The sequence below is a fragment of the Myotis myotis genome, unplaced genomic scaffold (genome assembly GCF_014108235.1).
Source record: "Myotis myotis isolate mMyoMyo1 unplaced genomic scaffold, mMyoMyo1.p scaffold_m19_p_11, whole genome shotgun sequence".
In the NCBI taxonomy this organism is placed as follows: domain Eukaryota; kingdom Metazoa; phylum Chordata; class Mammalia; order Chiroptera; family Vespertilionidae; genus Myotis; species Myotis myotis.
The window spans coordinates 51,656,571-51,682,425 of record NW_023416315.1 but is presented as its reverse complement, the minus strand read 5'-3'; the positions used below and the strand labels follow the sequence as shown (position 1 = coordinate 51,682,425).

General features: G+C 42.0%; 1 protein-coding gene across 1 annotated transcript; it reads right to left on the bottom strand.

Annotated features, from left to right (window-relative positions):
* Window positions 1-13,472: 13,472 nt before the first annotated feature.
* On the bottom strand, window positions 13,473-14,417 carry LOC118665724 (olfactory receptor 9A4-like). Its single transcript, XM_036327019.1, has one exon. The coding sequence runs from the start codon at window positions 14,415-14,417 to the stop codon at window positions 13,473-13,475; it is 945 nt and encodes a 314-aa protein (XP_036182912.1).
* Window positions 14,418-25,855: the final 11,438 nt, after the last annotated feature.

Genomic DNA, 25,855 nt, shown 5'->3' with positions numbered 1-25,855 from the left:
TTCCCAACTTCCACTGGTTCCCTAAGAAACCTAATTAATTTGCAGTTTTTCTTACCATGAACTTGTTTATTAACTATATATATCTTCTCTTCCTTGCACTTTTCGCTCCCCAGTTCAGCTCTGCTTGTAATTCATCAGTCCTGAGTTTAATTTTAGCATGAACACTGGCTAACCATGTGAATTTGGGCAATGATTTACGTAAAAAGCAAAGTGCAGATGAGCTCAGACAGGCGTTCCATTTCTGACATTTATTGAGGATCTGATATGTACCTGCTCCTTTAAAGGCTGTCTGTTTAATTTTCTTCCTTGGAAGTCAACCCTGTAATATTCAGAGACATTGAATATCTGGCCTAAGGTCACGAACTTGTTATAAATTCCATGTGTTTCCACTAACTATATTGGCAAGATAATTCAGGAGAAAGAATGTGAGGTGCTGGGAAAGCTAGTCTTCTGTACTTATAGTTCTCTATCCAGAGTAGTTTCTTATTTAAATCCAGGAGTATTCTGGGAGGCTTCAGGAGGGGACCTCATCTGTGAGTGAGAAATAAAATAATCTGGCAGAAGCCAGGTAGTTCTAGAACCCAAACTCCTGAGGGAGAAGTTCCTGCTTATAAGATAGCTTTCTGAATGTTGTCATGGTTGGTGTGTCTTCTATTAAATGTCTCTTTCACATGACTAGTAACACACACCACAAGATTAACCTTGAAGGAAGCCAGATCCCATATGAAAACAAGCTTAAGAACATGGGATTCCCCACTTTCTCCCTGACAATGCTCATTTTTCTTTCAGACGTGATTGATTCTGAGCTTTTCTTTATTTCACCCCACTGCTGGCCAAATGGGAGGTCCCCCTCTGTGGGGATCCTATTATAAAGTGCTGCTCACTGACTCACCTCTGACCCTCCCTGCACTGGGAGCTCTCTGGTGGAAGGGCCTAGATTTCAGATCTGAGTTCTCAATGCCTGGCACAGAGCCTGGTGCAGAATCAATGTTCATTTGTGCTGAGAATAAGAGAGAAATGGAGGAATCTGAAGGCATGGAAAGGGAAGGAAAAGGAGAACAGAGAAAGAGGGAAAAGGGAGAATAAAAGAGAGGAGAAATGGGAGAGAAGAAGAGTTGAAAATGGATAGGTTCAGTGGAACCACTGCGGGATGGATCTGGATCAATACTCCTTTAATTACCTGGTTCGCATGTATTTCCCTGATAAGGGGGACATTGATGATGCTTCAGATCTCTGAGTATGAGCTCCAATTCACACACTATACCCCACAGGTCTTAACACATTACTCTTTCTTCAGTGATGGTTACACAAATAAATGGTTGGAGGCCTTTTGGGGAGAGTCTGGAGACATCACTGTGGGTATCGCTGTCACGGTGTCATCGAATCCTATTTCTAGTACCTCAACTCTTCTTCATTTGGTGGTAGCTGGCCTGAGAGCTGGCTCAAATCTGGAAACTGGGGAAAGGGCTCATGGCTTCATTGGGGAAGATGATCTAAGCCTTTTCATTCATTCCTGATTTCTTTTAATAGTGTATGCTAATCAGTACTCCTGCCCATATATCTTGCTGCATGAACACCATGGTCCAGTGGTTCTCAACCTTCCTAATGCCGCAACCCTTTGTGGTGACCCCCAACCATAAAATTATTTTTGTTGCTACTTCACAACTGTAATTTTGCTACTGTTATGAATCCTAATGTAAATATCTGATATGCAGGATGTATTTTCATTGTTATAAATTGAACATAATTAAAGCATAGTGATTAATCACAAAAAACAATATGTAATTATATACGTGTTTTCCGATGGTCTTAGGCGACCCCTGTGAAAGGGTCGTTCGACCCCCAAAGGGGTCATGACTCACAGGTTGGCGACCCACAGGTTGAGAACCGCTGCCATGGTCTATTTGCCATCTCTGAACACCCATGCAGTCAGGCCTTTCCTGCTTGCCATTTTGACCCTGTTGCCAACAGGGCAAGTGTGTGTACCTTGCCTCTGAGAGTTAAGTGTCGCCATGTGGCCTCTGCTCTTCTGGTTGCCTGGATCCCCTTGCGACTAGAAAACTCAGTTCTGCTACAGCATCCTATATAATAAAAGCCTAATATGCTAAGTGTCTGACCGCTTGTTTGACCATTCAACCAGTTGCTATGATGCGCACTGGCCACCAGGGGGCAGACACTCCAACCAGTAGGTTAGCTTGCTGCTGGGGTCCAGGCGATCAGGACTGGGTGAGACAGGCCGGACATGCCCTGGAGCCCTCCCACAGTCTCTCCCTGGCCTCTAAAAGATTTCTTCTAATGAATTTCCTTTCAATGTGCATGAATCCATGCACCAGGCTTCTAGTCTCTTAATAAAAGCCTCAGAAATGTCCTCCTCAACCATGCATTTTATCATTGTACTAAGTAGAGTGCCCTCCAGGCTTCCCTCCCCAGGAACATGGGCAACTGAGGGGTTCTTTAGAATAGTAGCCCCATTGTAACATTTCCACTTTTCTAAGCCTTTTGAGTCCTTCCGTCAGTCTTCCAAGGCAATTTTTGGCATATCTACTTAATTTAATGAAGGCTGTCACTTTTTCCAAACTTCCATGAATCAGCATAAGCATATATTAGACTTATTTCCCCAGCACCCATGTCAAGGTGTTAATCCTGCATTTCAGGAGAGTGGCTCTATGTCAACCAGCTCTCCCTTATTCAACTTTATGTTCCAGCCACCCCCTTGACCTCTCACCCTGTAGATTCCCTCCCAGGAAGGGTCCCAGTGCCTGTTAGTGCATAGCAGCCAGTTCTCTCAGCAGCTTTGATGAGTATAAACTCTTCTCTGTTAGCAGCCTTAGTTCTTCCTCAGTTTATGTGGGGATTTAACCTAATTGATGAATCTGGTGGAAGGAAAGAGCTGGAGGCAGATCCTGAAGAAAACAAGGGTTATCTTATTAGGCCTCTGCCTCATCTGAGCTCCTGAATATTTCTGAGGTAGGGAGGGGCATGTCTTCCAATAGGGAAGGGCATATTTCTGCAGGTTGAGAGAGTTCAAAGGACTCTGAATGATCAAAATGCTCACCTATATCTCTCTGTCAAGCAGCACACCAAGGTTAAAGGTCTACTCATTCCATCACTTGGTTAGACTGAACCTTCTTTGAAACTCCATTACTTGCATAATCAAATTCTGTGTCTGTTCCTCACTTTCTTCATCCTCTGACTACAGTGTCTCCTTACATGTTGCCAAAGAGGCCCTTTGACTGTCACGCTTTGATTTAAATAGAGCTGAGCCTGTTGTTTTCTCTCAACAATGGCACTTTAAAGAATCTACCAAATTCCAAAATACTGACAGTTACTATTTTCCACAAACCTGTCAAGTAATAGTCCACCAGAGTGAAAAATCTTAACAATTGCACCTGTGATAATATTCTAGGATCTGTCTAAAATGCCAGACATGGGTTCTTACTGTCATCTGACTCAGAGGTGATTCACCTCCAGACTCCCTTCATTTGTGGCTGCTTTCAGGGCAATGTCCAAAGCCAGCTGATCTGGCATTCCTTAAAAACCCAGCCTTACCCCGGGGTTCCTGAGGAAGTGACTGACGGTGGGAGATCTCTCTTAGAAGGGAGGTGGAGGGAAGCAGAACTGGGCAAGGGAAGAAAGAATCAAAGGTGTGGTCTCAGTGGGAGACTAGTTCAGCCTGGTCCCATGGCCCTTAAACCATGATTCACTACCTTCCTCCCTGCTCCCAGCTCAGTATGATGGAAACACCTCTCCAGGCAGGTAGAGCCAAGAGCACTGGGCCCATTTTTCCCTCAGCTCCAAGTCAAGGGCAACAGTATCTTCCCTGAAGAGGCAGGTGGTAAGCACTTCTCATCCCTCCTCCTCCACAACTACATGTTGCAGAAGCTAATTTCCAGGAAAGTGCAGAAAATGGGTTGAGACTTCCTGCTTCTACTTACTTTCAATTTCTAGAGCAGAGGGTGTACCTTAAGAGCAGCACACTGAGAATACCAGGGCCCTAATCACCCTCCCTCCTGCTCACTCAGGTGGAGGTTCAACAACAGGAGAGGCAAGCCAAGAAGATCAAAGACTACTGCTACTGCCCAACACCCTGCAACTAAAGCAGGGGTATCACTTAGAGAGAGGGCACCACATCCCCACCCCTGGCCCCACCCCTGGCTCCAGAGTCATGGCTCAGACATTTTGCTCAGAGGGAAAACCAGCTCTGAAGGAACTGACTTTACTTGAAACAGTGAGGGGAAGTTAGGGCCCAAGAGCATTCTCAAAAACAAGACAGCTTTTGGTGGTAAGCAAAGGAGGAGGCTGGTAACTTCACTGGGGATGCAAGGCAAACTACAGATCAGCTAGTTTAAAAGAAAGAACTAGAGAAAGAGAGTGCTAAGAAATGAAGCATAGAATCAGAATAAACCTCAAGCTCTGACCACAAAAAATTACCTCTGTAACAAAGTCTGAATTTAATTGGATCAGACTGGTGTGACCAGGGAAAGAGACAATGAAAGAGAGCCTTGTTACAAACCACTGTCAATTCTGGGTGACTGTGTGCCTGCCCGGGACTGTGGCCTTTGAGGAGTGACACCAGAGGGTGTACACTGCCTGGAAAATGAACTTCACTCAGATAGTCCAGTCAGGACCCTAAACAAGTCAACAAGCAAAACACAGTAACAAGCCCCTGGAGTGGGAGACGAGTATCCAGAACCTTGCCTTATAATATCTAAAATGTCCAGTTTGCAATGAAAAATTACAAAACCTGCAAAGAAACAAGAATGTATGATCCATACATAAGAGGAAAAATAAACAATAGAAGCTTCTTATAAGAATAACCAGACGCCACATTTAAGCATCATAAATTGTGCACCTGAAATCTGTATAATTATTTTTAACCAGTGTCACCCCAATACATTTAATAAAAAGAAAAAAGTCAAAAGACAACATGAAACAAAAAAGTGCTACAGACTTCAAAGTAGCCATTATAAATATGTTTGAAGAACTAAAGGGAACATGCTAAAAGAAATAGAGGTATGATGACAACATTTCTCCACATAGAGAATATCAAAAGAGATCAAAATTATAAAAAGGACCAAGTGGAAATTCTAAAGTCAAAAAAGTATAATAAGTTAAATGAAAATTCAGTAGAGGAGGTTAAAAATAGATATTTAACTAAATGAAGAATGAATTAGTAAATTTAAAGATAGGTCTGTAGAAATTTGCAATCCAAAGAAAAAAATTAAAAAAATGAATTGAGTCCCTGAGAAATATGGGACTTTATTAATGGCACCAGCACACATGTAATGGGGAAACCAGAAGAGAGAGCTACAAAGGAGTGTAAAATATATTCAAAGACATGATAGGTAAAAATTTTACAAATTTAATTAAAAATTAATTTCCACATCCAAGAAGGTCAATAAATTTCAAGTAGGATAAATGAAGATACCTATGCACAAACACATAGTAAACAGTAAAACTGCTGAAAGACAAAGAAAAAAATCTTCAGCCTGGTCAGTGTGGCTCGATGGTAGAGCATCAACCTATGAATCAGGAGGTCACAGTTCCATTCCCACTCAGGGCACATGCCCAGGGTTTAGGCGGCAGCAAATTAATGATTCTCATTATTGATGTTTCTATCTCCCTCTCCCTTCCTCTTTATGAAATCAATAAAAACACATTTTTTTAAAAAAAGGAAAAAATCTTCAAAGTAGCAAGAGAAAAATGACTTCTCATGTATGAGTAACTTCAATAAGAGCTGACTTCTCAACAAATACAATTAAGACCAGAGGGCAGTGAAATTATACATTTAAAGTGCTAAAAGAAGAAGAAAAAAACATGGTAAATCAATACTCCTATCTCTGGCAAAACTATCTTTCCAAAAAATGAAGACAAAAGACTCTGCAGGTAAATTTAAACACAGAACGTGCTGCTACAGAAACAACTTACAAAAAAAATACCAAATGAAGTTCTTCCAAATGTATTGGGGTGACACTGGTTAAAAATAATTATACAGATTTCAGGTGCACAATTTATGATGCTTAAATGTGGTGTCTGGTTATTCTTATAAGAAGCTTCTATTGTTTATTTTTCCTCTTATGTATGGATCATACATTCTTGTTTCTTTGCAGGTTTTGTAATTTTTCATTGCAAACTGGACATTTTAGATATTATAAGGCAAGGTTCTGGATACTCGTCTCCCACTCCAGGGGCTTGTTACTGTGTTTTGCTTGTTGACTTGTTTAGGGTCCTGACTGGACTATCTGAGTGAAGTTCATTTTCCAGGCAGTGTACACCCTCTGGTGTCACTCCTCAAAGGCCGCAGTCCCGGGCAGGCACACAGTCACCCAGAAGTGACAGTGGTTTGTAACAAGGCTCTCTTTCACTGTCTCTTTCTCTGATCACACCAGTCTGCAAGTGACCCCAGATAGTAATTAGAATCCACACACAAAAAAATGAAGCACTAGCAAAGGTAATTCTGTAATTATGAAAGATGGTATAAATACATATTTCCTCTCCTGCCTCCTCAGATAAGCCAGTGCAGTGTCTGTCAGCAGTGTCTCCTCAGAGGGGCCGTCAGGGGTCATTGATAGAAATTCTGGGAACCCACAGAAAGACTGCTCAGGGCTAGAGAAAGCGCTGGAGATGTTCACCGAATTAGTGCATAACAATATGGTCCCTGATTTCTTTTTTTTTTTTTAATATATTTATTGATTAAGATATTACATATGTGTCCTTGTCCCCACGTTACCTCTACCCCCCCACCCCAGCCCCCCTGCTCATGCCCTCACCCCCCCGTTGTCCATGTCCATTGATTAGGCCTATATGCTTGCATATAAGTCCTTTGGTTGATCTTTCCCCCTTACCCCCACCCTCCCCTACCTTCCCTCCAAGTCCCGACAGTCCAATCAATGCCTCTCCATCTCTGGATCAGTCCTTGTTCATCAATTTATGTTGTTCATTATATTCCACAAATGAGTGAGATCCTGTGGTATTTATCCGCTCTCCAGTTCCATCCATGCTGTGGCAAATGGTAAGAGTTCCTTTTTCTTCTTCCTCTGCTTAAAGAATACCTTTCAGCATTTCATATAATGCTGGTTTGGTGGTGATGAACTCCTTTAGCTTTTTCTTATCCGTGAAGCTCTTTATCTGACCTTCTATTCTGAATGATAGCTTTGCTGGATAAAGTAATCTTGGTTGCAGGTTCTTCCTATTCATCACTTTGAATATTTCTTGCCACTCTCTTCTGGCCTGCATGGTTTCTGTTGAGAAATCAGCTGACAGTCGTATGGGTACTCCCTTGTAGGTAACTGACTGTCTTTCTCTTGCTGCTTTTAAGATTCTCTCTTTATCTTTTGCTCTTGGCATTTTAATTATGATGTGGCTTGGTGTGGTCCTCTTTGGATTCCTTTTGTTTGGGATTCTCTGTGCTTCCTGGACTTGTAAGTCCATTTCTTTCACCAGGTAGGGGAAGTTTTCTGTCATTATTTCTTCAAAAAGGTTTTCAATATCTTGCCCTCTCTCTCCTTCTGGTACCCCTATAATTCTGATGTTGGTACACTTGAAGTTGTCCCAGAGGTTCCTTACACTATCTTCATATTTTTGGAATCTCTTTTCTTTTTTCTTTTTCGGTTGGGTATTTTTTGTTTCTTTGTATTTCAAATCTTTGACTTGATTCTTGGGATCCTCTTGTCTGCTGTTGGATCTCTGTAAATTATTCTTTATTTCAGTCAGTGTATGCTTAATTTCTAGTTGGTCCTTTTTCATGTCCTCCATGGTCTCACTATACTTATTGAGGGATTCATTAAATTTATCGGCGGTTTCCATAAAATTCTTGAAAAACCTTATAAACGTGGCCTTGAACTCTATATCCAGTCGTTTGCTTTCCTCCATTTCTACCATTTGTGACCTGTTTCTTTGTCTCCGCATTTTTGCAGCTTCCCTGTGTTGATAGAGTGGCCCTGCGCACCAGGTGTCTTGTAGGGCCCAGTAGCTCAGCCTCCCCAGTTACCTGGGGTGGACACTCTTGGTGCACTCTTGGTGCCTTGGTTGTTGTAGAATCACTGGGAGGAATTGACCTCCAGGCCAATTGGCTGTGAGAATCAGCTGTGCCTAAAGTGGGAGAACTTCTGTGCTGAAGACACCCTTCTGGGGCAAGACTTGCTTCAGTGGGGCTTTGGTGCTCACTGAGTCTGCTCCCTGAGTGTGTCCCTTATGGATCTGAGGAGTTGCAATCTGGATGGTCCCCCTCTGACCACTGGGTACAGTGGCTCCTGGATCTAAGGAGGTGCTAATTCAGCCTCTGCCTGAGGCCACACAGCAGGAGCCACAAAGAGGCTCAGCTGTGAAGCAACGCAAGCCGCTGCAGGGCCTTGGGCCTTCTCTTGGAAGTTCCGGGTCTGCCTGGCTCGGCTGCAGTTAGGTACATTCACATGCAAAAGCCTCTGCCGCAGCCTGGGTGGGGCGGGGTCTCAGGGAATCAAAGGGCGGATCAAGGAGCTATGGCTGATTCTCCGCCCGGAGTCGCGGGTCTCAGTGACCCGCTAATTGCTGCAAGCACCTCTGAGGGAAAGCCGCCTTCAAGTTCGCCTGCTGCCCGACAGACCAGCTTCTCCCGTATGAGTCCTGGGTCCCCAGAGACTTCCCGGAACCGGAGTTCAGAGCAGTCGGGAGCTTGTGATTCAAAAAGACAGCCGCGTCCTCAGGTGCCACCCCCTTTCCTCGCGCGAGCGCGCGCGCGATCCACCGTACCTCTGCACTTGTACCTCTGCACTTCACCTCTGCAGCTCCTCTGGCTCTCAGCGTGCTTTTCTTTCCTTCTAGTTGTAGAATTTACACTCAGCCAGCCTTCCTGTTGTTCTGGATGATGTTTGCTCTGTCCTTTGCGGTAATTTTCAATTGTTGTGAGAGGCGGCAATTTCCCGGTGTTTACCTATGCCGCCATCTTAGTTTCTCCCCCCCTGATTTCTTTAATAGAGGGGATGACTGTTAGATATATTTACATCATCCTATATAATAAAAGCCTAATATGCTAAGTGTCCGGTGGTCCCGTCAGCCATTCAAAGCATAATATGCTAATGGTATGCTAAGGCCACTCAACTGCTTACTATGACATGCACTGACCACCAGGGGGCAGACGCTCTGACCAGTAGGTTAGCTTACTGCTGGGGTTTGGTGGATCAGGACTGAGCAAGATGGGCCAGACACACCCTGCAGCCCTCCCACAGTACCTCCCCAGCTGGCCAATCTCCCGCATCCCTCCCGGCCGTGATCGTGCACCAGTGGGTCTCTTGGCTGGCCTGTGCCCTCTCATAATCTGGAACTGCTCAGGGATGTTGGAGAGCCAGTTTCGGTGCAACAGTGGAATGACCAGTCACTATGACATGCACTGAAAACTAGGGGGCAGACACTCAATGCAGAAGCTGCCCCCTGGTGGTCCGTGTGCTCCCACAGCGGGAGCACTGTTCAGCCAGAAGCTGGGCTCATAGCTGATGAGCGCAACGGCAGTAGTGGGAGCCTCTCCTGCCTCCTTATCTACTTATCTCACATTCTTAGCAGCAACGCTAAGAATGTCCAACTGACTGTTTTAGCCCACTCCCCGTGGGGGGGAGTGGGCCTAAGCTATTAGTTGGACATCCCCTGAGGGCTCCTGGACTGTGAGAGGGTGCAGGCTGGGCTGAGCCCCCCCCCCCCCCGCCCCCCAGTGCATGAATTTCATGCATCAGGCCTCTAGTTTGTCAATAGCAGTGCAAAAGGGGTAAGTAGGAACAAAGCTGTTTTGGAGTAAGAAAATAACATCAAACAGCAACTTGAATCTGAGAAGTAAATGAAAAGAATCAGAAAGGGCAAATAAGTTTCATATAACAAGTGAAACTATATATATATAGTGTACTAATTATAACAATGTATTATTGCATTTGTAGCTATATAAATATAATATGTATAATAATAGCAGAAAAGTGAGGAGGCCTCAAAGCTATATAGGAACAATGTTCTGCATCTAACTGTCATCATTAGTATATATTTGAAGTTGATTCTAAATGAAAATGTATATGGTGAACCCTAGAGCATCCACTAAACATAAAAAAGTGAAAAAAATCAATGAAGAATTTAAAATGTTATACAAGAAAATATTCCCATAATGCAAAGTTAATATAACTATAATTAATATGCTAAATGATGTAGTAGACAACATGCATAAATAAGAGAGGAATTTCAGCAAAGAGATAAAAACTATAACAAAGAATAAAATAAAAATATTATAAATAGAAAAATATTGTATAATAGATGAAGAATTTCTTTCATGGGCTCATCATTAGATCCAACACAGCTAAAGAAAGAATAAACAAACTTGAAAATTAGCCATAGTATTGCACGTTTCATATTTACTAATTTTGCTACAATCTACTTATTTGGGCCATAATATTTTATATTCCCTTCAGAAATGAATAAAAGCTCCTGTTCTCCTGTATTCATGTCAACACTTAGTATTCACAGAATTGTTCCTTTCACTAATCTGATGAATGTTATATGGTTGATGGCTGAGTAACCTTTGACAATTATTTAACTTCTTTGAACCTCTATTTTATTTTCTTCTAAATGAACATAATACTACTTATCTCACAGGTTGTTGCCAGGATGGAATAAAAACATAGAGAAATTCTAAGAAACTTAGTATATAGTTAATAATTTTTTCCTTCTATCTATATGCTCCCAAAGCATTGAGCAAAGTTTCTTACATGCAGTAGATAGCTATTAAATACATAAAAATCAATCAAATAATATAAAAGCTAATTTCAGTGTCTACTGAAAGAAATGCTGATGTTCATGGAACAAAATAACAGAGAGGCTGAGATCAAACTTTGGAGTCAAAGGATCCTGAGTCAAATTGTATTTCTGTTAAGTTTTGAGAATTATTATCAATTGGTATATTTTAATTAGGCACAAACAATAAATATATGTGGTGGTTTACAGAAGGCATAGGAGTTTTAATTACATACTACTCCTTTCTTATTCCTTATCCTCTAATTACAAACATTGGTATAAATCAGAAAATTTAACATTTTAATCATCATGACATCTATTCATACTTATGCCCCGTTAAGTATGAATATAGAGAAATACATGTGGAAATAAAACAGAAAAAGTAAACGTCTTTTCAGAGATATGTATCAGATACTATCTGGGTAAGCATTTTACTTTCACCAAGTAATTTTTACACAGAGAAACTATTAAAACTTTCCTGGTTAGAAGCAGTATTGTCTCCAGTTTTGTTCTCGTTATTATGACCATATAACAAAGTGAATGTTAACAGAGGACAATGTTTAAATTAGGTGAAAATTGCAACACATTCGATCAGACATACCTCAATTATACATAAGACTTATTTTTGTGGTGTGCTAACTGCATGTAAATAAGGAGTTCAAATAAAAGCCTACAATTAGTATTTGCTTTTTAATATCTGACTATGTCTGTGTTCAGTTGTGAGGAGCAGAGAGAAAAATAAATAAATAGAATAAGAAGCTATTGAGGCTTCAAGGTGTGTATATATTAGAGGGGGTCTGAGTGAGGGTTTTTTTTCCCCCATTTTTGTATGAGACACCTGCAGCTGGGGAAATGAGAGCCCCCAGAGGAAGGAGCTATCTGTCTCCCAGGGCCCAGTGTGAAGATGAAGTGGACATTCTGGTTGAGTATAAGCTTGGATTGCAGGGTACGGGCAGAATTATAGCATTATTAACTAAATGTCTGTGTCCCTTCAAAACTCATATGTTGAACCTGTGAACTCCAGTACAGATGTATTTAGAGATGGAAACTCTAAGAAAGTAATTAAGCTTAAATGAAGTCATAAGGGTGGGGCCCTGATTGGATACGATTAGTGTCCCTAGAGAAGAAATACCAGAAATGGCTCTTGCTCTCCAATATCCATACACCAAGAAATGCCACATGAGAACATAGAGAGAAGGTGGTCACCTACATGCCACAAACAGAGCCCGCAAGAGAAACTGAATTCACCAGAACCTTGATCTTGAACTTCCTAGACTTCAGATCTGGGATCAATAAATTTCTGTTGTTTAATCCATCCAGTCTAGGGGGTTTTATTATGGCAGGCTAATCAAGATAGTAACCTTCCTTCATTGAGAATCAAAGACTAAGATCAATCAGACTTATATGCATGCATATAAGCCTAACCAATGGACAGAGACACCAGGGGGATGAGGGCATGAGTGAGGGGAAGGGAGGATAATGGGGGATGAGAACACATGTAATACCTTAATCAATAAAGAGAAAAAATAAGACCAAATAAAAAAAAACCTGGGCTTTGACACAAGAGATGTCTGATGTACCATTAGTAGTCCCCTGGCCCAAAATCTCCTTCTCCTCTCATATTCTAAACTCAGCTACAGGAATTTCCTACCCTTCTTAGGTTCATCTGAGAAAATATGAGCAGGGCATTCAGAGGGGCAATTTCAAACACTGCATCACTGGAGTTACAGGAGAGCAATGGAAATATTAATGAAGGAGGAGAGGAGGAATCAGAATGTATTATCAGTAGGAGGCCAGAGCCTTGGGTCATAGTTAAATGTGGGGAAGGGGAGGAAAAAAGAAACATGAAGACTGGAAGATAAAGGGAGAGAGGAGGAAGAAATAGAAGTTCATGGATAAACAAAGGCAAGAAAGGCAGGAAGAAGAGGCATGGCTGACGACATGTTGAAAAACCAAAGAAACTATATATGAGGGCAGTGAGTCTCTTTCCTTTTGGGTCTGTTTGAATACATGTCACAAAGAGGAAAGGTTTGAGCAATACCCTGAAGTTTAGCAAAAGGAACTTCCCATATTCTTATTGCCAAATATTTCCATCTTTTTGTAGCACAAAGATTTTGAGAAGCATACTAATTTCTATGTCACCACTCTTGACCAGTTCTATGGCAAAGTGTAAGTAACACTATATGTACTTTGCAGTAGCAGTGGGGCCAGGATAATAAAATACACAGCCAGAAAAAGAACCATGGGATGTGCAAAATGCATATGGCCATCTTCTCAAGAAATTGTGTAAAAATATAGTACAACTCTTAGCAACATTTGATGAAGAAGCAAAGTGAGCATTTCTTCCTTTGTATTATGATATGCCACCTCTCACTTCATCTCTCTCCTCACTTCCTACCTCACCTCAGTAATTCATTTTCAGAAACAAATTATAAGCCAATTAATTGGGCCAATAGAACTCTACACAAAAGTACTCATTTGCTTTCTTTAGTTTCTCCCACACCACAAGGACTTCATCAGTAGAAATGAAGAGTATCTGAAGCTGAGATTCTAGTGGGCAGTGTGGGTTTCATTGTTATCTGCCTTATCTGCTTCCATGGTATGACCAGTAGTAGTACACACTGTGATTTTTGTAATGATGGTAAACTGTGATAGAGTAGATAGGGTTTCCTAAGTTATTAAATAATTCCCAGTAGGGATCATGCCCTCACCTAAAACTGAGAGAAGAGTTAATCTTTGAAAAGTTGACAGGAGCATTTCACACTATCTCTAAGGGCCTCTTTGACTTTGTCATTCCGGAGAGTGAAGATGAAAGGGTTCAGGAAAGGAGTTACCACAGAAATCAGCAGGGAAACTATCTTATTGTACTGGGCTGCCTGCCTTTGATTGGGTTTCACATAGAGGAACAGGCAGCTGCCATAACCAATCACGACAAAGGTGAAGTGGGAGGCACATGTAGAGAAGGCTTTCCTCCGGCCAGAGGCAGTGGGGATCTTGAGGATGGTGGAGATGATGTAAGTGTAGGAGACAATTGTTGGTCCCAGAGAACCAATGATAATGAAAATGGCCATTAAAAAAAGAATAAACTCTGTGAAAAGGCTGTCATCACAGGATAGTTTGAGAAGTTGCCCTCGGTCACAATAAAAATGGTCTAAGACATTCGATTTGCAGAAGGTTAGCTGAAACGTGGCATAGACTGGCCAGATTTCAGAAAGGAACCCAAACACCCATGACACAATTACCACCCAGATGCAGGTGTGACTATTCATAATGATGTTGTACCTCAAAGGGTTACAGACAGCCACATAACGATCCACAGCCATTGCTCCCAGTAATGCAAACTCTGTGGTCCCCACAGCAAGGTACAGGAAGAGCTGGGCAACACATCCAGCCAGAGATATTGTCTGCATCCCAGGGAGCAGAAACCCCCGAAGCATGACAGGGATGATAATGGATGTGATCAGGATCTCCGCAGCAGAGAGGTGGCCAAGGAAAAAATACATGGGGGACTGTAGACGTTTATCAACACAAACAATCACAATGATGACCGTGTTTCCCATTAATGTCACTGAGTAGAAGAGGAAGAAGGTAGCAAAGAGGATGTGGTGTAGTTCCTCAGAGCCAGGGAAGCCAAGGAGACAAAATTCAGTGGCACTTGAGTGATTGCTCATCATTTAGTCCTTGGTTCTGCTCCTTGTGAAACTCAGATATCAAAAGACAGGTGGAACTGCTCCACATGGTCCTGTTCTCAAGAGAGTAGGAAGACAGATTAGGATGAGAAACTATTTCGACAGATGATCACATGAGTTGCCTCTACTACTATGCTCTGAACAAAGACAGACCTAAATATTGCCTCTTCAATGCTCACTGTCAGGAATGGCTGAAGGCAGCTTCTTCTGTATTGGTGTGAAGAAAATCTTTCTTGTCTTTTTTCCCCACTGGAAGTGTCTTCTCCAGGGGATATAGGCTATAATATTTTAAACTGCTTATTTTAGAAACTGGATTCATCAGCCCCTGGGATTGTCCGATTTCCTCTTAGGTGAACTGTATCAGATAATATGATGGAATTCCAAATGAAGTGTAAGGTACGAAACATTGAACCCCAGCCTTCATCTACAGTGGTACTACACAGACTCATCTTCATAACTTTATATATATATATATATATATATATATATATATATATATATATATACTGATACACACACAGTATTCTTGAGCCAAATCAGTAATGCTAAAATTTTTTTGTAGGTGATGAGTATATGGACACATAATATATGACTACATAGGTCCTGATCCTGGCCAGGACTAACTAGGCCATATCCCCTCAATGCCTCTCTTCCTGGTCTCCCTTCCTGCCTCACATTACCATTTTCCCTTCCTTCCTTCCCTTCCTTCCTCTGATATTATGGCATATATTGGGGATGCAACCTTCCCAATATCACTGTGGCTCTTCTACTGATGGGCAAACATGCCTCAAAGACAGAACTGTTGGAAGAGCTCAGTGACATGCTTCTCCACAATCTCTGCATAACTAACAGGAAATAAAGAAAGATGAGAAAGAAGGATCCTGAGAGACATCAGGGAACTGCATATATCCCTAGCATCAGCTCAGAAAAGAACTGAATCTGTCTTTGTTGTGCACAGAGGACTTGGAAATGAACTTGTCTGTCCTGCTGCTCTCCTAGCCCACTCCTCACCCTCTAGGTGTCCCTGTGTTAGACAGCAACCAGACCCAGAACATCCCACCTTACTCTTTCTTCCATAGAGGAGAAACCTGAAGACACTCACCTCTATGGAAGGGCTTCACCACCACTGCTAATGTTCTCCAGAGCTCTGCCAAGGCTAACTCCTATGTGGCTACTGCTGAGCCATGCACAGGGGTTAGAGCAACCTACTGCTGTCTTCACTCATGATGAAAAAGGAAACTGTCCTCAGATAGGAGCTTAGGAAAAAGCCCCAAAATAACAGTTCTGTGGGAAGCTGAGGGTCTCTCTCTCTCTCCGCCTTTCCCTCCTACTTCCCTCCTTCCCAAGGGGACTAGTCACTGAGATACCTGTTCTTAATAAGCCCAGGTTCATGGTGTCCCTAAGCAATCAGCCTAGGGGGAGCAGAACAAACTTTTAGTTATGCCCATTTTGACCAATTAAGTTTCAGAACCTTTTAAACTTTTTGTTTCATGGGAAAACATAAAATCTCACCAACCAGAGGCTTCTCAATACCAAGGCTGCCTTCTCCAAGGCCCCAAAGTCTAAGTTTCCAAATGTCTCAAAAAACTCTAAGCAGATTCCCCCTTCTGCCCTTTATCCAGTTCTCTCCCGGGATACTCTTAGCTGTTCAGAACCAAAATAAGCCCCCACTTTCCAATAGGAGACACCACAACTGACCTCTAAAATGCACACCGATATCCACAAAATCCCGCCTACTGGTCTCAGTCAAAGTTTCGACTTCATAAAATATCCCCTGCAAAGCTTGATTTCTCCTCCACTCATTTTACAGAGCACCCTGTTCCTAACCCTGTGTGCCCTCCAGAACACTGTGGAGGGTGCTACCCCTAAATTCAACTCCCCTCTCTGGTATTGTCTCAGGTTTCCACATGTGGGCATCTCTATGTACTCCAGCAAGATTCATCCAGCCATTGATTTGTACAGCCTGTCCCTGATTACCACCAGCTGGGCACTTCAAAGTGGGGGACACATAAGGACAGCCCAATGTAGGCAGCTATATTTACAACCTGGAACAACTGAAAAAAAATGCAAATTGGAAATCTGCTTGGTTCTGGAGGGAGACAGAAAAAGCGAGAGTCACAAAACATGTATCTGGATTTTGGATTTAATTTCAAGTATACCTCTTAAATATGTTCATTTTAATTGGTGCAGAAGGGCATAAATTATGAATAATTTTCTCTACAATTTCTTAAATTATCCAAGTCCAACCACACAATCTTAGAGGAATTTATCTAAGATTGTCTATTGTTTTCAAGGAAATGCTGTGAAAATCAGTTTTACGCACTTTTCTCTCTCACTTAATAGTGCATATTACCCCACTTATTTTTTTGTGTAATATTCCATGATATGGATGTCCTATTCTTTATTAGTTAGACCTCTGTTGCTAATTTTTTATTGTTTCCATTTTGATTATGAAAAATGATGCTATAAATATGCACAGATATTTTTAAGTCCATACACATTTATATTGCTCAAATAAATCCCTACAGTTAGAATTTCTTGATCAAAAGGTAGATATATTGTAATCATTGCTTTTGATTGGCACCATTTTAAACTTCAAAGATTTTGGACCGATTTAGTCAACACTAAGACTGTATGACAGGAGCACTCTTAATTTCCTCATCTACAACCAAAGATATGATCAAATTTTTGTTTTTCTTTGAAATGTAAAAGAGTAATCAATTGAAAACCTGATGAAATGGGAAATCTTTTGAAAGATTAAAATTACCAAAAGTGTCTGGAAAAAAAAGAACTGAAATCCTATATATGTTAAATAAATTGATTCATAATTAATAAGCTTGTCACACAGAAAACTACTAGTTAAGATAGTTTTACTGGTGTATTCTATCAAATATTTAAGGAAGAACTAATACAAATCCTATATAAAATCTTCTAGAAAATTCAGGAGAAGGGAACACTGCCCAATTCTCCTTATAAGGCCAGAATTATCTTGATATGAAAGGCATCATAAGAAAATAAACATAGAAACCTAGATTCATCATGAACATAGACACAAAATCTTAAGTAACACATTTATCTACACTAATAAAAGGGTAATATGCTAATTAGACTGGACGTTCTTCCTGATGAAGCTGGGCCGGGCAAAGCCGCTCGCGGTCCCGGGTGCCTGCAGCTGTGGCCAACCTGAGCGAAGCTGCTCCTGATCCCGGGTGCCTGTGGGCGGCCACGGGCGAAGACAGCCAGTGTCCCAGGTTCCTATGGCCAGCCAGAGGGCGGGAACCCCAAGTCCCAGGTGTAGGGGCCGAGGCAGAGGCAGTTAGGGGCAATCAGGCCAGTAGGGGAGCAGTTAGGGGCGATCAGGCAGGCAGAGGTGGTTAGGGTGATCAGGAAGGCAGGCAGAGGGGTTAGGGGTGATCAGGCAGGCAGGCAGGCAGGCAAGCGGTTAGGAGCCTGCAATCCCAGATTGTGAGAGCGATGTCCAACTGCCGATTTAGTCGGACATCCCCCAAGAGGTTCCAGATTGGAGAGGGTGCAGGCCAGGCTGAGGAACACCCTGCCCCATTCACGAATTTTGTGCACTGAGCCTCTAGTCTACACTAATAAAAGACAAACATGCAAATTGACCATACCTTCGCTATGCCTTAAGCCACACCCACCAGCCAATCAGAGTGACTATATGCAAATTAACCCAACCAAGATGGCGGCCAGCAGCCACGGAGCTGGAGCAAGCAGGAGGCTTGGTTTCCCCAATGATGGAGGAAGCCAACTTCCTGCCTGCTGCGGCCAGCTCTGAGCTCCACTCAAAGCAACAAAGTTTTAATTATAGAAGATAAATAAACTCCAGATACCTGCTTTCAGCCGGCCGTGGCCATGGAGCTGGAGCGAGCAGGAGGCTTTCCCTCCCGCCCGCCCTGGCCAGCTCTGAGCTCCTCTCAAGGCTACAAAGTTTCAATTATAGAAGGTAAATAAATCCCAGAATAAAAAGAAAAAATGAAAAAAGAAAAAAAGGAGAGGCTGGGAGCTTCCGTTGCTGGGGGGGCTTGGCCAGCCTGAAAACAGCCCTCAGCCACTCACCTAGACTGGCCAGGCACCCCAGTGAGGACCCCCCTCCCTAAAGGGGGTGTTGCCAGCCTGAAAACAGCCATCAGCCCTTTACCCAGGCTGGCCAAACCTCCATGGGGTGAAGGTCCCCACTGAGGGGGGGGCCTTGATCAGCCTGCAAACAGCCATCAGCCCCTCACCCAGGCTGGCCAGGCACCCCAGCGGGACCCCCACCCTGATCCGGGACACCCTTCAGGGCAAACCATGCACCAGGCCTCTATCCTATATAATAAAAGGGTAATACGCAAACTGACCCTAACAGCAGAAAGACTGGGAATGACTGGTCACTATGACACACACTAACCACCAGGGGGCAGACGCCCAATGCAGGAGCTGCCCCCTGGTGGTCAGTGTGCTCCCACAGGGGGAGCTCTGCTCAGCCACAAGCCAGGCTGATGGCTGCCAGTACAGTGGTGGTGGTGGGAGCCTCTCCTGCCTCCTCAGCAGCACTAAGGATGTCCGACTGCAGCTTAGGCCTGCTTCCCGCTGGCAAGTAGACATCCCCCGAGGGCTGCCAGGCTGCCAGAGGGATGTCTGACTGCCAGCTTGGGCCTGATCCCCCCAGGAATGGGCCTAAGCCAGCAGGTGGACATCCTCTGAGGGGTCCCAGACTGCAAGAGGGCATAGGCCGGGCTGAGGGATTTCCCCTCCCCCCGAGTGCACAAATTTTTGTGCACCAAGCCTCTAGTATAAATATAAAAGCCTAAGTGACTGGCCAACCAGCTGACTGGCTGGTAGCTATGATGCGCACTGACCACCAGGGGGCAGACAATCAACGTAGGAGCTGCTGAGTGACAGCAACTTTGCACAGTGCCCTCTCGTACTCTGGGACTCCTCAGGAGATGCTGGAGAATGGGTTTCGGCCAAACCCCTCAGGCCAGGCTGAGGGACCCCACTGGTGCATGAATCCATGCATTGGGCCTCTAGTTAGAAAATAAAATTCACCAATACATAAAGAGAGTCACAAAACATGTACCTGGATTTTGAGAAAAATATGCCATAACAAATGATAATTATAGTCCAGAAATGAAAAGTCAGTTCACCACTAGCAGATTAATCAGTAGTTCACCATGTTAACAGAATTAAAGAGAAAAACCACATGATCATTCCAATAAGAAAAAGCACTTGACAAAAATCAACACACATGGTTTAAAAACCCTGATCAAACCAGTAATTAAAGTGACCTTCCTCAAACTGATGAATAGCATTGACCAAACATCCTCGTGCTAGCATAAACCTAATGATGAAAGACCCAATCTTTCCCTTTAAGATAGAGAACAAGGCAAGGATATCTGTTATCACCACTTTTAGCCAGCACTATAGTGGAAATCTTAGCTAATGCAAAAAGAAAAGAAAATTAAATTAAAAGCATACAGTCAGGAAATAAAGAAATAAATTATATATTTAGAGATACACAGTGCTATATATAGAAAATCCTAAGAAGTCCCCTCAAAAAAGCTACTAGAACTAATAAGAGGTTATCACGGTCACTGGATAAAGGTTTCATATACAAAAATCTATTGTATTGCTATACACCAGCAAGGAACATTGGAAATAGAAATAAAATATTTAATTTACAATAGAACTCACAAACATGAAAAAATTAAGAGATCTACTTAGCAAATTATGTGCAAGACCTATACAATTAATGCTATAAAAATTGCTCAGAGAATCTAAAGATCTATAGATGAAGCACATTCTATTTTTTTGAATCAGAAGACACAATTTTGTTAGAATCTCCGTTCTCTCCCAATTATAGATTCAGTAAAAATCCCAGGAAGCTTTTCGTTAACATTAAAAAGCTAACTCTAAGATTTCTATGCAAATGTGAAAACATAGAATAGCCCAAATAATTTTCAAAAGGAAGAACAAAGCTGGGGAACTCATAATACCTTACTTAGAAACTTACTATAGTAAGTTTTGTAAATGCCTAATCACTATAGTGTACACCTGAAACTGTAATATAATATCCTATGTCAACTGTAATTTATCAAAAAACTAATGAAATAAATCAGAAAAAAATAAATTTACTATAAAGATACAGTAATAAAGACTGTGTTTTTGACATAATATCATGTAGCTGTATGGACCTTTGGACCAATACAATAGAAAATTTACACAGAAACCCAAAAACATATCTTCAATTGTTTTTAGCCAAACTAACTCTTGATAAAGATGTGAAACAATTGGAACTTTCATACATTGCTGGTGGGAATAGACAATGGTATAAACAACAACTGGTAATCATACACTTACCTTACAAGCCTGTAATTCCATTTCACTCTTAGATATTTTTCCAAGAAATGAAAATGTATATGCACACAAAGACATGTTTATGAATGTTGGTGCAATTTTGTTCATAATATACTTCAAACAACCCAAATGACAATCAGTGAATGCATTAATAAATGGTGGAAACTCCATACAGTTAAACACTAACACTTCCCAGCCAATAAAAGAAAGGAACTATTGATAGATGCATCATCATGACTAAGTCTCTACAGCACTTTATTGAGCAAAAGAATCAAACATAAAGTCAATCCTGTGTACTTCCATAGTAAACTCAAGGTTTGCAGGAGGCAGCTGATCGATGTTTCTCATCAATGTTTCTAACTCTCTATCCCTCTCCCTTCCTCTCTGTGAAAAAATCAATAAAATATATTTTAAAAAATAAAATAAAAAAACTAAGGAATAGGAGAGGATTTAAGTAACTCTAAAAGATGTCAGAGTGTGACAAGTAATTTCCAGACCTTTCCCCAAACATGTATCCCTTTAGCCAAACTCTATCAACTTTTTTAGTAACTTTCTGCAAATACTTAAGAGAATAGAAATTTTTTTTTTGTAAAAAGGAAGGCAGTGTAGAATTATATACCTAAAACATGTATAATTTTTTAAACTAATGTCACCTCAATAAATTCATTTTTTATTTTTTTATTGTCTAAAGTTTTACATATGTCTCCTTTTTCCCCAATTGATGCCCCCCAGAGCCATTCCCACCCCTGAGGGCAAGCCCCCACCGCCCCAGTGTCTGTGTCCATTGGTTATGCTAATATGCATGCTTTGGTTGATCTCTAACTTCCCCACCTCCCCTGCCATTTGTCTCTGGATCTATTTTTGTCCATCAGTTTATGTTGCTCATTATATCCCACATATGAGTGAGATCATGTGATATTTATCTTTCTCCGAAAGGCTTATTTTACTTAGCATAATGCTCTCCAGTTCCATTCATGCTGTTGCAAACGGCAAAAGTTACTCCTTTTTTATAGCAGCATAGTATTCCATTGTGTAGATGTACCACAGTTTTTTAATCCACTAAAAAAAAAAAAAAAGGAAGATAGAAATCTCCCACCAGTAGAGCTTATTAGATTGCGAGCTCAGCTATAAAGTGTAACATCTTTGGTGAAAGTGAAGGGATCCCAAGACAATGCAAAATCATAGAGGAGCCATTGAAATTGGAACCAGGCATACTCATTCCTTTTCTTACTTCTTAGCTGTGTCATATTCAGTGTAAGCTTTCAGCCCTCAGCTTTGGTTTTCTCATCTGAAATACCAGGGCATTGGTGGACATGTGGTCATTTTCCTTTCTTCTCCATCTTGCCCAAAGTTAAGAAGCAAGGAGCAGAAATGCAGCTACTCTTTGAGTCCCTGCAGAGGCTCTCCACTCCTTACCCCTTGTCATGGAGCCCTCTTCAAAGCTAAACTTTTTGTCAGAATCAACTCTTTACAGATAACATTATGAGTAGTTATAGGCTACACCAGCCGCAGTACCTAAATGTAGCTCCCTTACTGGATTTTATAGGCGAGTAAAGCTGGTGAATGTCCAAACTCCAACTTGGCCCAACCTCAAGGCCATGCTATGTCTATATCTGGCTTTCCCACATAATCATTCTGGGAACACAGGCAAGAAGGGAAGTCATCCTGGCCCAGAGAAAGAAAAAGTCATTTTGACTATAGTAGGTAGTAGGGTTATTACTCCAAATTTTGAGTCCCTATGCCCAAAAGAGGGAATGAGTGGAAAGGATCCTTCCTTGCATGCCACAAGCCTCCAGGTCCACCCTTACCTATCTCTCTCTACTCTGTTCTCGCATACCAGCCTCAGTGAGCTTTTAAAACACAGATGACATCAGGTCTCTCCTCTAATTGACGCCTTCTCACTGCCCTTTGGATAAAGCCCAAAATCCTGCAAGGCCTGCATGGCTTCTAGAAATGTGTTTCCCTAATGTTGCTGTGAGCTACTCATCCTCCTCTGCCCGCTGCCCAGAAATACTGACATTCTCGCAGACTTCATTGGCAGGCATTGCTCCCTTGGCTCCATTTCACAGAGTGCTCATTCTATTTCCACGCACTGTCACTTATGATCACTCTCTTGTAGAGGCTTTTCCTAACCTTCACAGACAAGCTCAGGTTCCCTGCCAGCTGCTCTCCAAACACCCTGTAGTAGATGCTGTGTGCATTGCCCAAACCCCCTTCAGGACCCAGTTTGTCATCCCTCAGCTCACAGCTGAAGTTATCCCCAGAAATGGCACTCAGACAAAGAGAAATTCCCCCCTCCACCCAGAGACTGTAGCCCTTCCCCTAAGGCAGCCCATATCCAGTGGCCTGTAGATGCAAATGTCCATCCCCCATGTTTTCACTGGGACACGAGTCAGGACAACCTGTCAGGGTCATCGTAGCTCCAGAGCTCCGGGGGCATAGAAGCCCCTGTCACAACCCATCATAGTTCAACCTCCACCTCCACCAGAATCTCCTCACTCCTCCGCAGGAATCATCCCAAGGATCACTCTCAGACCCAAGATAACCTCATCGTTCCTTTCTCAAGACGATTCACTACTTGTAATTATGTGTGTGTATATTTGTGCATGTCTGCATATATGTGCATTGTATACATGTTTTCATTTCATGTGGTGACATCAGTCTTCAGCAAATATGCTTCATCTGGGAAGAGACCATGTCCACTGCTATATTTTCAGCATAATTTCTGAAAAAACACTGCTTTTAAAAAATATTTTTTTTGTTAAATTTTCATGCTATGTCTATATCTGGCTTTCCCACATAATCACTCTGGGAACACAGGCAAGAAGGGAAGTCATCCTGGCCTAGAGAAAGAAAAAGTATTTTGACTATAGTAGGTAGTAGGGTTATTACCCCAAATTTTGAGTCCCTATGCCCAAAAGAGGGAATGAGCAGAAGGATCCTTCCTTGCATGCCACAAGCCTCCAGATCCACCCTTACCTATCTCTCTCTGCTCTGTTCTCACATGCCAGCTTCAGGATTCTTTAATTTTTAATTTGAATTTTTCATATTTAAAAAAAATGTATATTTCTCTTTAGTGAACTTATTGGTTTGTAAGAGAACTTTATACAGTTGTCTCCTGAAAATTGTGTATATATTTTAACAGCTGATAGCTCAATTTTGAAAATGAAATTTATTTTATTAAAAACAATCCCTTTATAATTATTCAAATTGTCTTATACATTTTTGGGGGTCATCCTATATATAAATCAAGCAAGCCTCTACTTCATGTTTTTATTTTTATATCTTTCTATACATAAATATTTCTTTCTTACATAAATTTAACAGTCTTAGTAGCCTGGAACCTGCATTTTACCTGAGAAAAGCCTGTGTTCATATTCCAAGGACATTACAAAAGGAAAAACATTCTACTTGTTACTGTTTACATTTAAGTACATTTGAACCATATGAAAAAATTTTTAAAGCAAATGTTATAAATCTAGGGTTATGCTGTTTTCAGATATTTTGTGAATGCAAAAAATATCTCTGGATTAAAGGCAAAGGAGAGATGAAGGAAAGGAGAATGAGACAGAGATTGAGAGAAAGAGGAGGAGGAGGAAGAAAAAGAAAGAAGAACCAGCTTAGAGAAATGTCAGAGTAAAAAATGCCTTTTCTCCCTTGGCTGGAGCAGAGAGAGAGCCATATCTGAGGGTGGGAGAACAAGAGATTAGAAAGACTAATGATATTAACAAGGGCCAGAGAATGTCAGAGATGGAAAGAAAATGTCCTCCACAGCTTATTTACATACAATGAGCCTGACACCCAGAGAGAGTGGCTGCCAAAGGTCACACAGTAATTTACTGGGGCTCCTGACTCCTAGCTCAGCATTCTGGTCAGAAAAGCAGAAAGGGCTGCTTTCAGCAGGGAACCCGTGAACAGGATAGAGGGTTGGCCGGAGGAACCTGTGAAGATCCTACCAACTCTGAGGTTCTGAGACTCAAAAATATACTTTGAAAGATCACTCTGTCCATGAAGTTCTCATAATCAAAGACAAAAGTTTGGAGCTGAATAAAGTGCACTCTGGCACAAAGTAGGTGCTCAATAACTACCATATCAATGAATGTGGATGGTTCTCATCAATAACAGTAACTAAGTGCTCCTCTTAACTTACTCCATGAGCTTAAGTGAGTGGCTCATGACAACCTCAGTGTCTAGAGGGGTTGAGCGGGTGCCAAGGGGAGTTAGACCCATGGTGGGTTAGCAGAGGGAACTTCACAGCTGAGGAACCTGAAGCATCAGGCTCTCATTCAACCTGTAATATTGAGATAGGCGATCCAAGAGGCCAGCGGGCAGGCAGAATAATGGTGCCCAAAGCTCTCCATGCCTGGTCCCTGAGAATTTGTAATATTACTTGGCAATAAAGACTTTGCAGATCTGATTAAGGACCCTGAGATGCGATTATCCTGAATGCCCCAGGTGGCTGCATGGAGATCCCTAAAGTGGAAAACCTTTCCCAGCTAAGGTGAGTGTCAGTGGGAGATTCCATGATCAGAGAAGAGTCAGAGACATGCAGTGTTGCTGGCTTTGGAGCTTGTAGAAGGGAACCATGAGCCAAAGAACGTGGGAAACCTCTAGGCCCTGGACAAAGCAAGGAGCCCCCAGAATGGACCACAGCCCTAGTGACACCATGATTTTAGCCCACTCAGGCCTGTGTCAAACTCTGGCCTGTAGGGTTTGTAAGATAATAAATGGGTAGTGTTTAAGCCACCACACTTGTGGTAGCATTGAGATCCACAGAAGCAATAGCATTTTGTAGCATTTACTTTGCTACAGAAGCAATAGAACACTAATACAGTCATGAAAGCCCAAACCCAGCCACACACTTGTCTCAGTTCTCAAGATGTCCTGCCTCCAACTCTGCTTTGAACAGCCTCCCTTCTGCCTGCCAGAGGTCCCTAGTAGTAATATGTTGCTTTCTACTGTTAGCCCCCATTTCTGTCCTGAAAGACCTAAAATCTGCTTTGTTATTAATGGCTTTGTCCAAAAAACCCAGCTTCAGTTTCAGGCCCTACAGAAAGATTGCCTGACCA